Source organism: Rhinatrema bivittatum, chromosome 10 (assembly GCF_901001135.1).
Source record: "Rhinatrema bivittatum chromosome 10, aRhiBiv1.1, whole genome shotgun sequence".
Lineage (NCBI taxonomy): Eukaryota > Metazoa > Chordata > Amphibia > Gymnophiona > Rhinatrematidae > Rhinatrema > Rhinatrema bivittatum.
In genome coordinates, this window is record NC_042624.1 from 109140736 (window position 1) to 109156882 (window position 16147).

At 44.5% G+C, this 16147-nt stretch overlaps 1 protein-coding gene across 5 annotated transcripts in view; it reads left to right on the forward strand.

Moving 5' to 3' along the window:
• Positions 1–15289, forward strand: part of GLIS1 (GLIS family zinc finger 1) — a 293185-nt gene extending 277896 nt beyond the window's left edge. For all 5 annotated transcript variants that reach the window (XM_029617934.1, XM_029617935.1, XM_029617936.1 and 2 more), the window contains 2 exons: positions 13547–13708; positions 14813–15289. In XM_029617934.1, coding sequence (XP_029473794.1) covers positions 13547–13708; positions 14813–14946 — 296 coding nt within the window. In that variant the 3' untranslated portion in view covers positions 14947–15289. The remainder of the gene's footprint in view (positions 1–13546; positions 13709–14812) is intronic.
• Positions 15290–16147: the final 858 nt, after the last annotated feature.

Genomic DNA, 16147 nt, shown 5'->3' on the forward strand with positions numbered 1-16147 from the left:
TGCACACAAAGTATCAGTGCTCCAAAATAAACAAAAATCTTTACTAAACAGTTCAACCTAGGAGGTTGCAGTTTACAGTCTTCTAGCATTGAAAATGCAAAAAAGCAGGTGCTGAGATTTTACAAGGGGACTTCTAATCCTTGCTGTTACACCCCCTGGGACCTCCTCACTCCTTTTGCTGGCATTTAAGGATCCCTTAGACAGAGGCTGGGCTGTCTGACTCCCACGGATCCTTTTGGGCACCCGATTCCTTCTCCTGCGCTCTGGACTCCTGGATCGGGGCCCCGGGTGGGCAGTGCTCTCTTTTCTGCTTCCTTCTCCCCACACTGATGATTATCTCTGGACATACACCAGGCACACACATCCAGCTCCTACTGTGAAATATCTTTCTCCGCTCACCAAACTCAGATCAGGGTCCTTTTTCCCCAGGTAAAAGATTTACTCCCTCAAAGCAGGGATATGCCCCACATCACTGCTAGATCCCTCAGGAGCAGTTGCTTAAAGTATCAGAAGCACCAGCTCAGGGACTTTTCTACGAGGTCCTCTGCACTCACTAAAGGACTCGAGGCAGAGAGATGAAGACGTGACTTCTCTCTCTCTCTCTCTGATAAACAACGTTGTGGCCGCTCCTAGAGAGGAATGACATTGCAAATGGCTCAGCCCACTTGTTATTCTGATAATCTTAATATGGGAAAAACATAGGCCTTAGTGAAGGGACCATAGGCTCTTTTGCACACAATATTAAAAAAAAAAACCAAAGCAAACGCAAGTGGTGACCGGAAAAGCGAGGTCAGCTGTTAACTCCCCTTCCTCTGGGGGGTCACCTGACAGTAACACACGCCTACTTTTACATAAATCCAGAAATATAGAAAACACCCTGAAGCAGCCTAGTCACCAAGGTTTGTGTTTTTCCACTGAATTGGAACTGGTATTTACTATTCTCACTTTGGGAGCCAATCAGTGAGCGTAGTTCAGATGCATAGTAGTTTGCCGATCTTCAGCTACAACGTGCACATGCATAGATTAGACCAGAGGTTCCCAACCGATGCACCAGAAAATGATCTCCCTCCCCATTCAGGGGGAGAAGGCAGGAGTGGGTCACAGCCACCACTGCTGACAGCAAAGCTCAGCTCCAAAATTTAGGAACCTAAGGGCTGGATTCACTAATGCCGCAAGGCATTAGTGAATCCCGCGGTAACGAGGGGTGGGGGGGGGGCGAAACGGGGGGCGGTCCTGCACCTCCGCGGTGGATCGCTACCGGCGTCGCACCAAATTACACCATAAAAGGTGTAGTTATTCGGCGCGAAACTGGCAGCGATAAAGGTGCTTACCTTTTGCTGTTGGCGCAGTCTTCGTGGCGTCAACCCCTGGGCCGCCCCTCCTCTTCCGGGGCTGACGTCGCCCCGACTCCACCCCCATCATGGTATCGCGTGCGATCCGCTTGGTAAATGACCCACTAAGTTAGGTGCCTATTTTTACTCAATCTTAGATGTCAAAACTTTTGACTGAAAAATCACCTAACATTTAAGTGCCTGTGAGGATGACTGAGCAAATCTTCTGGGCTGGAGCAGAAAACCACACTGGCTCCATCCTATTCTGATGCAAACTTAGCTTTTATTACCATAAACAGAAAATCAACTTCAACAATAACTGCCTACCTTTTCAGTAATCTTACCACAGGCTTCTGTAGAGAGGGTCAGGACAAGCTCCGTGCTCCTGGAGAGGCAGCTGGGTTCACATTCTTATTCCCCTCCCAGCAGGGTCCCGTCCACTGAGCTCTCTCCCTCTGTAGGATTTAAATGCCTGGTCCCACACAGGTTAAAGGGGAAAACAGGGTCACTCCATCACAGGGCCCAGTGCTGAAAATTTCCCCCCTGCCCCTGTAGATACCCTATGTGAAATTTGGAGCCTAAATTTAGACACTCATTCCCAGTAAATTTTCAAAAGAGCTAATTTAGTAGCCTAATTCACAGGGTTAGGCACCTAAACCCTATGAAAATCAGCCTCAGAGTGGATTCTGCTGATTTGCTTTGAGAGGTGGGAGAATTGGGGTCCATATTCCAAAAACGTTGACCACCTAAATTTAGGCTCCTAAGGTAGGCAGCTATTTTGAGACGAACTTAGGGATCTATGTTTTCAGGTGAAAATTCACACAAATTTAGGCACTTAAAATTTAGGGCTTTAAAATTAGGACTGCAAATGCATTTGTCTAAATTTAGGATGCCAAATTAGATGACCAGTTCTGAAAATCAGTACTAAGCACTTAACTTGGTCCCCACCACCTTCACCCACTTTTTAGAATCCTAAATTTAGAAGCCTAATGAAACTAGGAGCCTAATTTCATGCACTCAAACCTGGTAAATTTTCAAAAAGGCCAATTTAACTCCAAACGTTAGGAGCCTAAACCCTTTGAGTCTGATGTTCCGCGCTACTTAACCTGATAAGTAGTGACTTATCCGGCTACATGGTGGTCGCTGCATATCTGGCTATGTTCAGCGGACACCACTTATCCAGCTAAGTAGTTAGCTGGATCTCTCGTGTGCTGGCAGTGGGCGGATTGGGGCAGCTAGTTTATTAACCAGATAAGTGCCGATATTCAGGCTTATCCGGTTAAGTTGATCAGATAAGTTAGATCTGCCGTAGAGCAGGTATTTAGTGCTGCTAAATATCCAATGCAAGTAAGCCAGATAAGCGTACATAGACGATTTCTTTTGACTACTGACCTCTTAGAAAATTGGCCCCTTTGTGGTTTTGTATGATGGTCTTTATATTAAGTGTTGTACACAGCTTTGGATGGTCCTTTAGACCAGGAAGGTAATCCTAGAAGAAATTTAAATAAATAAAGGAGAAAAACGCAAGAACAGCATCACTAATTAAAGTGTCAGTACAAGCAACAATTCTGTACGACCTGCGGAGAGACAGAATATCCCCGAGTGCCAAGGGATACAATCAGAGGCCGAGAACCTGGGACAGAAAGATAACAGGAATAGTCCCAGTTCTATTGCACGCTACTGGCATGATTAAAACGAATGTCCAAGTGCACCTTGATATCCTCCCTCTACATATTACACCCTATGAACTGCAGAAGGAGGCTCTTTTTTACATAATGTAAGTATTAAAAAGAGCACTAGCAGAAATCTGAGAGACGGAGATCAAACCCGGTATATCCTAATGAGTGAGGTTTATTCCTGTTAAACTATGCACAGAATAGACCCATTTGGAGATATTAACGCAAGGAAGGAAAATAGCTGAAGCAGTTGTCAAAGAATGGCATGAAAAGGCACCGTCAAATCCACCCCCACCACACTTCCAAAGTAACCCCCCCCCCTCCACACACATTCCCACACCCCCATACCTACCATATATCCCCCATACACAAACCCAATCTGCATACTTCTACCCCCATACCAAACACTGCTACACCCTCACACGTATCCACACACCCCACAAACACAAATCCCAACTCCCCATACACCCCCCCACTCCTCTGCAAGCCGCACACAACACCCCACCCACCTCCCCCACTCCCGACACTCTCACACATTCCTACGCATCCGCCACACCCCTCCAAAGAACCACACATAACCTGCAACCCATGCGCTCCTACATCCACGAACCCTCACCCCCATACACCCTCTCGTTTTCTTTTTGTCTTACGTTAAGTATTGTGCATGTTATAGCCTAATTTTATTATTGTCTAGATGTCATATGTTGTTTTTTTTTATTAATAATTATGTTGTTGGTTTAATTTGTGATCCGCCTAGGATGACTGGTTTCAGTATAGGCGTAACATAAACATTTTTTAATAAGTGCGTTTGTTAAATAAATACACCCTCACACGAACCCCCAGACTTCTACACTCATACCACACACCTCCCCCACCCACCCCACCTACACCCCCACAAACACACTTACATCTGTGCACGCACCTCTTCCATAAATCTGTGGCCCCATGGAAAAAGGTGCACTGAACTGCGTCCAAGAAATTGGGCACAGGGTTTGTGCAGGCTTTACTTTTGAGGCAGTAAAGGGTTTTGTGTGCATAAAACTGTCCACACAAATGAGCGCTCCTCCATTTAAATCCCCCGTTAATGAAGGCATTAACTATTTTATTCCCTAATGCAGCCGGGCGAGGAGGCTTAATACATTTATTTATTTATCAGCTTTTCTATTCCGACATTAGTAGGCACATCATATCGGTTTACATCAAACAAAAGATGGAAAATACATTGAACAGGGAGAGGGGGAGGGGACAACATAGAGCAACAACGGTGCTGCAACTAGAGGAAGTTAAGGAGGTAAACTTGAACATGAGAACTGGAGCAGTGTCATATTAAAGTAATGACATGGAGGACATGAAGGTGGTGGGGAACGTGGATCTAGTCTCGATATGCCTGGTGGAAGAGCCAGGTGGATGCTTGTAGGTAGGGCACTCCAACAAGTTGGGCCAGCAGTTGATAGGGCGAGATCCCTAGTTGCGAGCATACTTGAGGGATGGGATGTGCAGGGTACCTTTGTGGTTTGCTCTGGTTGGGCGGGATGATTGTGTGAATTGGAAAGGTTCATTGAGCCAGGAGGAGTTGTTTTTGTGGATGGATTTGTGAATGATGGCGAGGGTCTTAAATAAGATGCGTGATGGTATGGGGAGCCAGTGTAGATCCTTGAGGAGGGGTGTTATGTGGTCGGATTTACGTGCATTCATGATGGTTCTAGCAGTGGCGTTCTGTAGCATTTGGAGTGGTTTGATTGTGGTGTAAGGAAGGCCTAGATACAAGGAATTGCAATAGTCCAGTTTGGACGACAGGGTTGCTTGGATAAAAATTCTGAGATCGTGGGTATGGAGTAGAGGTTTGAGTTTCTGTATGACATTGAGCTTATAGAAGCCTTCTTTTAAGACCAAGTTGATGTGATTTTTAAGGTTTAAGTGTTGATCAATTAGAACACCCAGGTTTCATACTGGAGGTTGTGAGAAAAAGGAGCTGGAGGCTGGGTCATTGTCTGGGAAGAGCTTGAGTGTTTGGTGGTTGTGGATGAGAAGCAGTTCAGTCTTTGAGGAGTTGAGGGCAAGGTGGAGGTTAGTGAGTAGGGAGTTAATGGAAGAGAGGCATTTCTCCCAGAATTTTAGCAGAGTTTATGTGCAGAGAATATGCTTTGTACACCATTTTATTATGCGCAGAAATTGTGTTTTGTGTGCATAAATCTTGTTTTATGCACGGAAAACACTTTGTGCACACAAATGTTTTCTGTGCAGAGAACAGGTTTGATGCACATAAATCAGATTTTAGGCATGCTTAGTATGTCTTCGGGTTAGTGCACTTTTCTTTTAAATTCCGGATGCATTAGCGTAGCATTAGCTCACTGCATCGGGCATTAACTTTAAAGCTCCATTTCATTACATTGCGTTCCCAGAGCCAGGCCTCTGCACACGCTCCCTGCCTGGTTATTATATTTGTACTCGTTTTCTGGAAATCAAATCTGCAGGCTCTATTTTGGCCATGCCTCGGGTTTTCAGAACCCTCCATCCTTAGGGGCATTCGTATTTTACCCTAATGTGTGATGCCTGCATGGAGCACTGAACATTTCCCCCATTAATCTCCCTCCCTCTCTCTTGTTCTCTTTCATCTCTTTCTCCCCATTTCTCCTGTTATCTCATTTCATCCTCTGTCACTTCCTGGTCGCCCGTCTCCTGTCTTTGCATATTTCACAGTTTTTCTCTTGATCTTTTTGCATCACTTTTTTTCCTCCCCCACCTCTACTCTCTCCTAAATAGCCCTGCCCTACCCCATTCCTGCTCTTCTCCCTGCACCTTTCCCTGTTCCCTCACCAGCTTCCTCTTTCCGACCCCCTTCCTGTTCTCTTTTCCTCGCCATTCCACCCCCGGGTGGATTCTAGGTTCTGTGTCTAGATCCCCTGTCTTCCCCCTCCTTTCCCATCTCCCTCATCTTCTAGAGCGCGCAGGGTGCAATGACCACGTGGCCTCAGTCTCTTAAGTGGCATTCAGGCGGAGTGAACTCCCAGTAAGAGCCACCAAAGGAGCCACAGAACACGCGCAGCTGCAGTGCGTGCTGGCTGCCAGGCTGATGTTCTCCAGACGTGAACTTGGCCCTGGAATCATATCGGCCATGGGGACTGAGATGCATTAAAGGATTGATGTAAGCACCTGGCCCGGGCCTAGCTCGCCCAGTGTTTCCGCCGGCCCTGACCTGGATGGCATATATAAGATTCCAAAAGGGGCAGGGAACAATTGATTGTCCTATTCTCCAGGTCCAGCTGGGTAGCCCGAGGGAGATGGTCACTGGTACTGGAGACTGGAATTTACATTGCCAGTTTTCTCCCGATGTGTAGTTCAGAACTATGTAGCCTCTAGAGCAAACCTCCTCCTGCCTAAGATCAAGTACGAGGCCCGGCAGCGCACGTGTTATTTTCAGACCTGGGAACTCTCTAGAGTTCACCTGGAAACTTGCATCAGTTGTCGGGTCTGGACATCTCTGTTTACTGCTCCAGTCGCAGCCCTTCGTAAAGCCTGCAGGGATCAGGGAGGAGAGCGCTGAGCCTGCAGGCATCATGGGGGAATAAAGTGACGAGGGGCTGCAACGCACACGGCTCCGTCTGCCGATCTGGTTCCAGGACTTGGGACTCGGCCGTGGCTTATAGCGGGTGGGAGCAAAGAGAGTGCAGGAGTCAGGGAGGGAGAGAGAGAGAGAACGCTGGGGTCATCCCTGGAGAGGGGGGGAAAGTGGTGGTGATGGGGGCAGAGAGAGGGGAGTGTGTGGATTAGCAGGGAGGAGCGAAACACATTATTCCTCCTCCCTCCCCCAACTAATGAACAAAACTCTCAGGATGACCACAACTCAGAAGTGCTGCTGACAGACTCTTAGGAATGTTGTTCATCTGACATGAACAATACGTGGCTTGCAAACAGTATTTTCACGTTTTGTTTCAGTTCAGGACGGGCTATCAAACTTCCTGCCTTGGCTGTGCTTTCCCTGCTGCCCCAACCAGCAGGCCCGTGTTACAGGAATGGTTTGTGTGGAATAAAAGTAACTCAGCCTGGTACTAAGCGGATTACTCAGTTTCAGAAGACTGACCCTGTGAGCAAAGCGTAGCAGGCTTATGCCAATTTATAATGACATATGATTATGTTCCTATAATGAACTTAAATAACTGAAAACCACAAGAGGAAGTTTTAGCGGTCCACTGTTCTAACCAAATCCAATGCATAGACGACTTCAGTTTTCAACCAGTTGTAATTACTGACTAGATTTCCATCAGGAAACCACACTCCTCCATTAAACTGCACTGCCACATTTAAAGATAATGATTTGCTGAGGCCACTAATAGAAATTCTGCCTCTCCAGTTTTTTTTGTTTTGTTTTGTTTTGTTTTGCTTTTAAGGCATTAGCTGCTTATGAGGGCTGGACAATACCTTTCCCCAGTGCCTCTGGAAGTTTGGGAACTGTTAGGTGACCAGCCAGGTTAAAAAGTGATCTACGGATCAGTTTCTGGCCACTCAGCTTGTTTCACTAAGCAAACCTAACCACCAGCAGCAGGCAACCTCCAGTCCCCGTGGATACCCCTCTGTTCAGGCTTTTGGGATATCCTAATAAATATGCATGAAATATAGACTTTCATGTAAACTGCCTCGACTGGATGCAGATCTATTTCTTGCATATTCAGTAGGGTTATCGTGAAAACCCAAGTGGTTAGGAGCCCTCAAGGGCCAGAGCTGTCCACCCCTGCTGGACTGGCAGCTTTTGGAGCTTTGGCAGATTACACTTAACCTGGGGGTTCTCTTTATACAGAGGGGGTGAGCAACTCTGAGCTTTGACAGGCTCTGGTCGGGTTTTAAAGCTGTCCCTAATGAATATCTCTGAGACAAGTTTGCACGAACACTGCCTTAATTGTGTGCAAATCTATCTCATGCATATTCATTAGGTTTATCCAAAAACCTGACCAGTTAGGGGCTGTCGAGGCCCGGAGTCACCCACCCCTGCAGCTCAATACAAATTTTATTTAGCAAACCTCTTTTCCAATAAGGCCCAAGGGTGGGATTCAGTATTAAATTAAAATGCAGCAATCTCCACTGAGGATGGGTGGGAAGTGCTTGCACTGCACAGATGCTTTCTAGAGAGAGAAGCCTCATTTTGCCAATGGTTAATTGCTCCTGCTTTGTACAAAGCTCTTTCACCACACAGTTTCGTATTTTGACACATTTTTCAAACATTTGCACAATGGAAACAACTAAACCAAATGTTTTTGAATGTGCAATGCTTGGACATAAGGGATTTTTTTTTTTTTTTTAAATAAATTAGTAGAATTATTGCCTTCTAATTCTTTTTGGTGTTAAGAACCAGGAAATATATTTGTCCAGGGGCACAGAATGGGAACACTTCCTTTCTGAATAAGGCCCCCAGGGTTAGATGTAGCCCAGGCTTACCAATTAGAGACACCCATGCACTTTCTAAAATATTTATAAACAGTTTCATTCATACTTGCAGAGGGAATTATGCATAAATATAGAAACAAAAGTGTTGTTTGGGGGGATGATATGGATTCTCCTTATAGACTTTACATATGCGCAGCATGGACACAGGAGAGTGTTGTTGGAAATGCTCCAGTCCTGATGGCTGTAGCTTAACGGTTCTTGTTGAAATAAGGGAGAAAATGTGTTTTAACTGCCATGCACCCTATAGGGATAGCAGAGCTTGACATGTATACGTTTTTAAAGTAATTGGTATATATTTCCTACATTTAAAGGTTCAATACAAAGCATATATTTTAACAAATATCTTCAGTCGAAAACTCATATGACCACATCTTGAACAATAGGACGGTCGGGCTGCACGAGGCAGCAGAGTCGAGAAAGTGGCATGGATAGAGGGAGAGAGCTGGTGGGGAGGAGGGGGGCGGGACAACCAGTCTTGCGATATGATTGGCTGACTCGTCCCCTGGTGCCTTATAAATAATCAACAAAGCCTGCCTTTGAGTAAATCAATCAAAATTAGTTTGGTGGGGGAATAAAATGGCAAATAATAATAAGCCTGTGTGTGTTGTGCTAGTTTGGGTACGATCACATGGAAATTATTACATGCTGAAAGCATTTGGCAGGCACCAGCAATGGGGCAGCTCTTTACATCCAACAAGGTTTCTGTCAGAAGTGTTTGTGAACTTGAGGTCTTCGAATGGATTTACCCATTCGTTTCAAAATGATTTATATGCTTTGCACTTCAATAGATGCATTTTTTTATAGTGATCTGTTTTGTTATACCAAGCACTCGGAAATAAAAATAAGATGTATTAAGAATTATTAGAAGGTAGCTGTCAGGACTTGCAGGAAGCCCCTTCCCACTTTCTTTTGCGATGAACTGCAGTGTGTTTTCTGAAAGGATCTGAAAACGAACTGCTAATCTAAGAATACAATTTCAAGTGGGGGCTCCCTTTCACTAATTGCATTCCTTTGGTATTGATAGCAGTACACATTCAGGACAAGGATAGGCAACTGCTAGTCACAGTGGACACCAATCTGCTTGGGTTATCCCTAATGAATATGCATGAGAGAGATTTGCATGCAGTTGAAGTAGTGTGCATGCAACTCTATCTCATGCATATTCTTTAGGGGTATCCTGAAAACCCAAGCAGATTGGTGACCATGGGGAATATGTCCAAGTTTCAGAAGTAATTTCAAAGGGTGTTGTGATTTTTTGATTAGCCTTGCAAACTTTTATTGAAATTAAATTACTGCATAAAACAAGGGGGAGCCTGATGTCTGTCTGGATGGATTTTAGCAGTAGACTTCCTGTTGCTGGAATGGTAAAAAAAAAAAAATAGCTATCCTGCACACACAAAATGATTCTGAATCTGTTAGGATTTCGTAGTTAAGAATTATCTGTAGCTTTTATTAAGAATATTTTGGGAGCCAGTGCAGTCGCTCAGTGCCATGCAAAGAGATCCAGGATCGAACCCCAGGTCCGGCTTCAGTTCTCAGACTGGCTAGCTAGAGCTTGGGTGCAGTACAGACAATGATCACAGCCCCTGAAAAGGGGGAGACTGCGTCCTAGCCATCGTGCAAAAGCAACACCTCCTGACCAGACTCAAGTGTGCCCCAAGAATCAGGCTCCAAAGGCAGCTGTGATCTAGGGACCCTGGCCAAGGGTTGCCATCGTGATGCCGTGCCCAGACCCGAAGAAGGATCCCAGTGCCATAGACCCAGCTGAGGCCATTTCTAATTAAGATGAAAGCCCAGAGGAACAGGAGGAAACTACTGAGCCACCAGATAAAAACAGACAAAGAAAATGACTAAAGCAGGAATAAGGAAGGTTTCTGACTGGTTTAGAACAAAGGTGCTCAAATGGGGAGCTGGCTCCCCGGTGAGAGGGAGGCCTGAATGATCCTGAAGAGGGACTCTCCCGGCCGGCTGATCAAAGAAGAAAAACTATGGCTGTGCTGTCCAGGTTTGGCACTGCAAGTTCAGGAGATGTCGTCCTAAGCATGCCACGGCTTAGCCACGTATCTCTCGCGGGCCCGGGAGAAGAAGGGCAGGATCTGGAAAGGAGCCTCTACCAGTGCAGAGGGTCTGGAAGAAGGAGCTGCTTCCACTGTAACCCACATCCCAGGAAGAGCTGCCACCCTCAGTCCCCCAGGCCGGGAAGAGCCCCTGCTATCACCGGATCTCCACCCAGGGCGATAGATTGCAGCGGCTGCCTGACTGGTGGAAAAGAAGCAGTGAGGTAGAGGAGAGGGGGAGGAATGACGAGATGGGAAAGGGAGTTTAAGGCGAAAGAATAATGGGCAAAAATTTAAAAAAACAAAACATGATGACAATAAAACAAAAAAAAAAAAAGAGGATCAAACTAAGAAAAAATACAAAAAAAAAGCATCATCATTAATGAAAACAGTAAAAATATACAAAATAAAATGGAGGGCAGAATGGGATGAAATTTCTCCCAGCTCCTAAACATTTTGGCTGGCACCTGGGTTTTTTGAAAAATGTTACTGTTTGTCTGTAGTGTGCAGCCTGTGTGGATCTGTGTTTGTCTGGGGACTGTCTTGGTGTGCTGTGGTCTGTTGTGTGGTATGGTCTGTCTGCCTGTGTCTCTGTCTGGGAGGGCTGTGTCTGTACCTCTCTCTCTCTCTGTGTCTGACTGTGGTGCATCCGTGTATGCCTGGGTATCTGTTTCCATCTGTGTGTGCCTCGGGTGTGTGTGTATTTGTTCCTTTCAGCAACTTGGAGAAGCGTGTGTGTGTGTGTGTATTTATATTTAATTTATATTGCACCTATAAGAGACTTTAAAGTGCATTAGATTGGGCGGGGTGCCATCCTTCACATTTAGGCTTTCAAGAAGGAAGGAACCAAATCTGTCAGTACAGCTGTTAATCAAAGTGATATTAACTCGTTTTTAAGTGGTTGCAAAGCAGACTTCTGTATGAGGGCGCCGGATTTGTTTTGCAGCTCTGTTGAGAAGCGGAATGCGATCATTCCAGTCTCCGTTGAGCTTGGGAGATTCAGCTTCCCTCCGACGCACACTTTCTAGAGTACAAGAAAAGAACCCACTCGTTTCCATCCCCACCCAGTCTGGTTTTCAGGATATCCACAATGAATATGCATGAGATCTATCTGTACATGCAAATACATCTCAAGCCTATTTGTTGTGAATATTTTGAAAACCAGACTGGACGTGGACTCCTCATTGAGGACCACAAATTAAATCTTTGCATAGAGAAGTCAAATTTCAGAAAAGCAGAACATGGATCAGTTATCCTGCTAAAGTTACTTGCACCTGTACAACTTGTGCTTTAACAGGATATATTCAAAATATAGCTGGTAAAATGCCAGAAAAAGCATAAAAATAATAAACCCTGGCAGTCGCGTAGGCTTGATTTCCAATTCCCCCCTCCGCCCCCCTGCTAAAAGGACTAAACTGCTGCCGAGCACCGTGCACTCCCCCTCCTCCTCTCAGCCCTCCAAAAGATGTTAAAAAGGGGCAAGTCTATTGGCCCGAGAACGCTTCCCGCCCCTCCTCCTCCCCTATATTTAGGAAACGTGTGGGCTCCGGGCTCCGGCCTCCGCATCACGCCCTAGCAAGCAACTTGACTGCCAAACTCCTAATCTCCAGAGAAAAAGGAATTGCCGTTCCCTCCACCACTGATCTACCTTGAGCAGACTATCACTCACCTTCCACAACAACACTTCCCAGCTCGGGGGGGGGCAAAGTTACACTTTCCAGGATTGTGTGGGGGTTTTTTGTTTTGTTTTTTACCAACATGTAGACAAACATATAGTGATATTCGCTGATTAGCTTAGACCTCAAGAGATGGCTGTAAGGTCCTGTGCGTCCTCGTTTTAGTTTTCCAGTTATTCTAACCTCTAAGCCACCTGTTCCTTTTTTTATTTATTTATTTATTTATTTATTTATAAATTTGTTATATACCGCGGCACGTTGAAAACATCACCTCGGTTTACAATAAACAATAATTCAGCAACTAGCTTTACATTCTAATGACCATAGAACAGAACAAGTACAATTAATTCAATGAAAGATAGAAACATGTAATATAAGTTAAACAAGCCTAAAATGGGTAATAATATAGGAGGTAAGTATAAATATCTAGGTATATTCAAACAACAGTAGTTAGGAGAATCCAAGGTTGCATTCTCTTTGAAGAATGAAATAGTATTTTACAAAGGATTGCCAGTGGGAGAAATTATTGAGGTAATGTGGATACAAAGTGGTGGAGAGATTAGCAGTTCAGATTAAGAAGATTCCTATTCTGGGTATTACCACAAGCCATCCTATTTGATGGCTTGTGGTATTCTACCTTTCCATTTAATAGTACAGTGCGGGTTCCCTTAAACTATAGAGCTCAGTATTCATTGAATACTATTCAGTGGTGTGGCCTGGGCAACAGTTAAACTTACCAGGACAAAACCTGAGATTTGAATGTCCCCCACCCCACAACTTCCCAGCTAACTTTTCTCCAAGCAAATTGTAGCGCGCTACAGAACTCAGGCCTAGATTTATCAAAATGCTATAAACATAGCGGAAAAGGGAGGGGGGGGTGATGGTTAGGCTAAGTACCCTGCTTCGTGTGCTGATTAATACACCGCAGGGTGCGTAAGAGGGGGCACTTTTAACTTGGAGCGGGGTTTCAGGGGGCTGGGGTAGGTTTGAGAGTGCATTGCGGAAATCAGCTCCTCTTGTACCTTTCATCGATGCAAACAGCAGGAAATCTTCAAGGTTTGCTGTTCGTGCCTCCTACTGTGTATATTAAACCACCCCCACCCCCACTCCGAACCCCCTCTTACAGTGGTTTAAATGGTTGAGTGACATATTGTTCTCTCTCCCTCTCTCTATCCCCCCCAGTAAGAAGGTGTTTAAGTGCATATTTTGGGGATTCTGTGCTGCACAGAGGGCCCTGGAGAGATCACAAACCCGGTACCTCCATTTTGTAAAGTATCCGAGGGGATGGAAATGGTCACAGCATTGATCACAGGAAGATGAGAGCTCTGGCAACGACCTTAACGTTCCCGTGTAATATCTCTTTGCAGGTTACCAAGGCAGTTTCCATGCCATTCAAAACTGTTTCCACTACGGCAATTGCTACAGGACGACGGAACCGTCTGTCGGCGGTGAAGTACTGACGGGGGAAGCCCATTGCTTTAATGCTTTAAAGCAGAATGGATATCACGTTCTCGGCACACCTTCAACAGGTAAATTGTTCTGGACCTGAATGGAAAGGTGTCGGGGGGGGGGGGGGGGGGGGGGGGGGAATGCTCCATTTCCAGGGCCGGCTCGGTGGCGGTGCTGCATGCTGCCATGTCAAGGCCCCAGGCAAGGCCTCTGCCTTCCCTTCCTGGACATGCTAACTTCATGGAATGCCCCCTAGTCTTTCTATTATCCGAAAGAGTAAAAAACCAATTCACATCAACCTCTCACGATCTTAAAGACCTCTATCATATCCCCCCTCAGCCGTCTCTTCTCCAAGCTGAACAGCCCTAACCTCTTCAGCCTTTCCTCATAGGGGAGCTGTTCCATCCCCTTTATCATTTAGTATTTTGAATTCCAGACGCATGAGAATGCTGCCAAGTTTAATTACTATGAATTAATTACTGACTTTCAAAAACTTCCAAAAATTGAACACAATCTCCTTACAAACAGTTTAATCCAATTCTTTTCCTGCAGTCGCATAATTTGTTAGGGAACTACTGCTCATATCCCTAAGCTAATCCAAAATGACATCCTGTTTCATTATATTATGCACAATCTCCTCTTAAGCTTTTCAGTATATTTGCTTAGCATCATCATGGCTGTAGTATTCCGATAATGAGCTGCTCTGGATGTGTCCGTGTTTGGGTGCTCTGAATATTGGAGACGTCAATAAAAGAGAATGTAGGCATGGCAGACTTCAGGGGTAATCTCATTAACGCTAGTCAGTCTCAAATCATCTCTCTGTAGCTTCCTAGCTGTCTCCCCCATATAATGCTGGGTGTTCATGCTCTCCGGCTACCACTCCTCTTCTCCTGTGAGTTTGTCTTCAAACCCACGCTGACTTCTGATTGCTCCAGCAGGATTCAAGCAGGATTGACTGAGCTACATTACGTAGCTTCTTGCTTCTACCTTGCTTCTGGCTGGTCCAATAACTCTGTTCAGAACCTTGAAGGCTTAATAGAAGGAGATAAGTGGAGCTAAGACTCTGAGCTCACCTCGCTTTTCAGTTTTTGAGGCTCACAGGCTCATCTTTTGTAGTAAATTGCTCTCCTATGATGGCCCGATCCTTCACATCAGAAAATTAACCCTAACTTTAACATTTACAGACTATGACATTTGTGAAACCCAATGTGTAGCTGAAGACGTGGTCGCCAGTGGAGCTGAAGAAAATGGATTTTTCCAGAATGGGGCCTTCGATCAGTGCCTGAACCATATTCCTCCCATCTACACAGACGCGTGAAATCTGGCACCCCATCCCTTTCTCCTTCTTTTACTGGGCCTAGTGACAAGAAGGGAGGCTCAAGCACACTTACTGGGTCTGTATCCTTGTCCAGCTGTATTTAGATTTACATTTATCAATCTTTTATATATATATATAAATATAAATATATAAAGGAAATATTGGATGCTATGGCACTTTGAAATTGATGCTTTTTAGAGTAAAAAGAAACTATAAAATAGCTTCTTTCATAAGTTTTTATCGTAAGCTGTAAATGTAACTTATACTGTATAATAAACCTGTAAAAATTGTTTTCCTACTGAAAATGTGTTATTGAATTAAAAAAAAAGAAGGCACCAGCTTTTAGTTTAAAGTCACTTGAACTTTTTATGAGCTGGAAGCGGTTTTGTTTGGTTGTAATCACAGATCGTGTGTAAATAAAATGTACAGACAATCTTCATTTACTCAACCGGCTGCGTGTTTTCAGTTGTACGAGGACCACAAGTGCATTGTCTTAATTTTCACCAAAGCAAAATCATAACAGAGGCGGCTCTAATATTTCACAAGAATGTGCTTAGTCTAGGTTTTTTTAAGGAAAGATTCCGTGATATTAAAAGCTCAGAAAAAAAATGATGGGATAAGAATTTTGGCTGTGGGCAGTGTTTTTGGCTGCCCATCACGGTGGACAATTCTTCTTGTCAAAACACACAAAGTCTCGGTGGCAATTTGTTAACTAATGAATAGAAACCAACAAGTAAGTACCGCAGCAAATTCAACCTAAACTGACCTGTATAGACTCATTCTAATTCGGTCCAGCTTTTTCGGTTTTTGTATAATGCAAGTAAAATGATCTTTTCATCTCTATAACAAAGCAATCATTGCTTGCTGAATGTCAAAAAAAAGAAAAAGCAGGTGAGCTACAAAATATACTTTGTGTCCATGAGCACAAGACACTTATCTTGTAAAATACAACTTTTAGATATTTTTTGTTTACCAGTTTTTGGTGTTTAAGCAGCTAATTCTTAGTATTAAAAAATATGTGTGCAGCTGGATTCATAATATAAAGGTAATGACACCATGCAAGCCATCATCTAGCAGTTCCATTCCCCATCTCCCCCACACTGACCAAAATGAGTCAGGAAGGAATATATGTAGGTATTTCAAACATAGGACACTTCATATTGCAAAACACCTAGAGGTCCATATTAGTCACAGTCTAGAT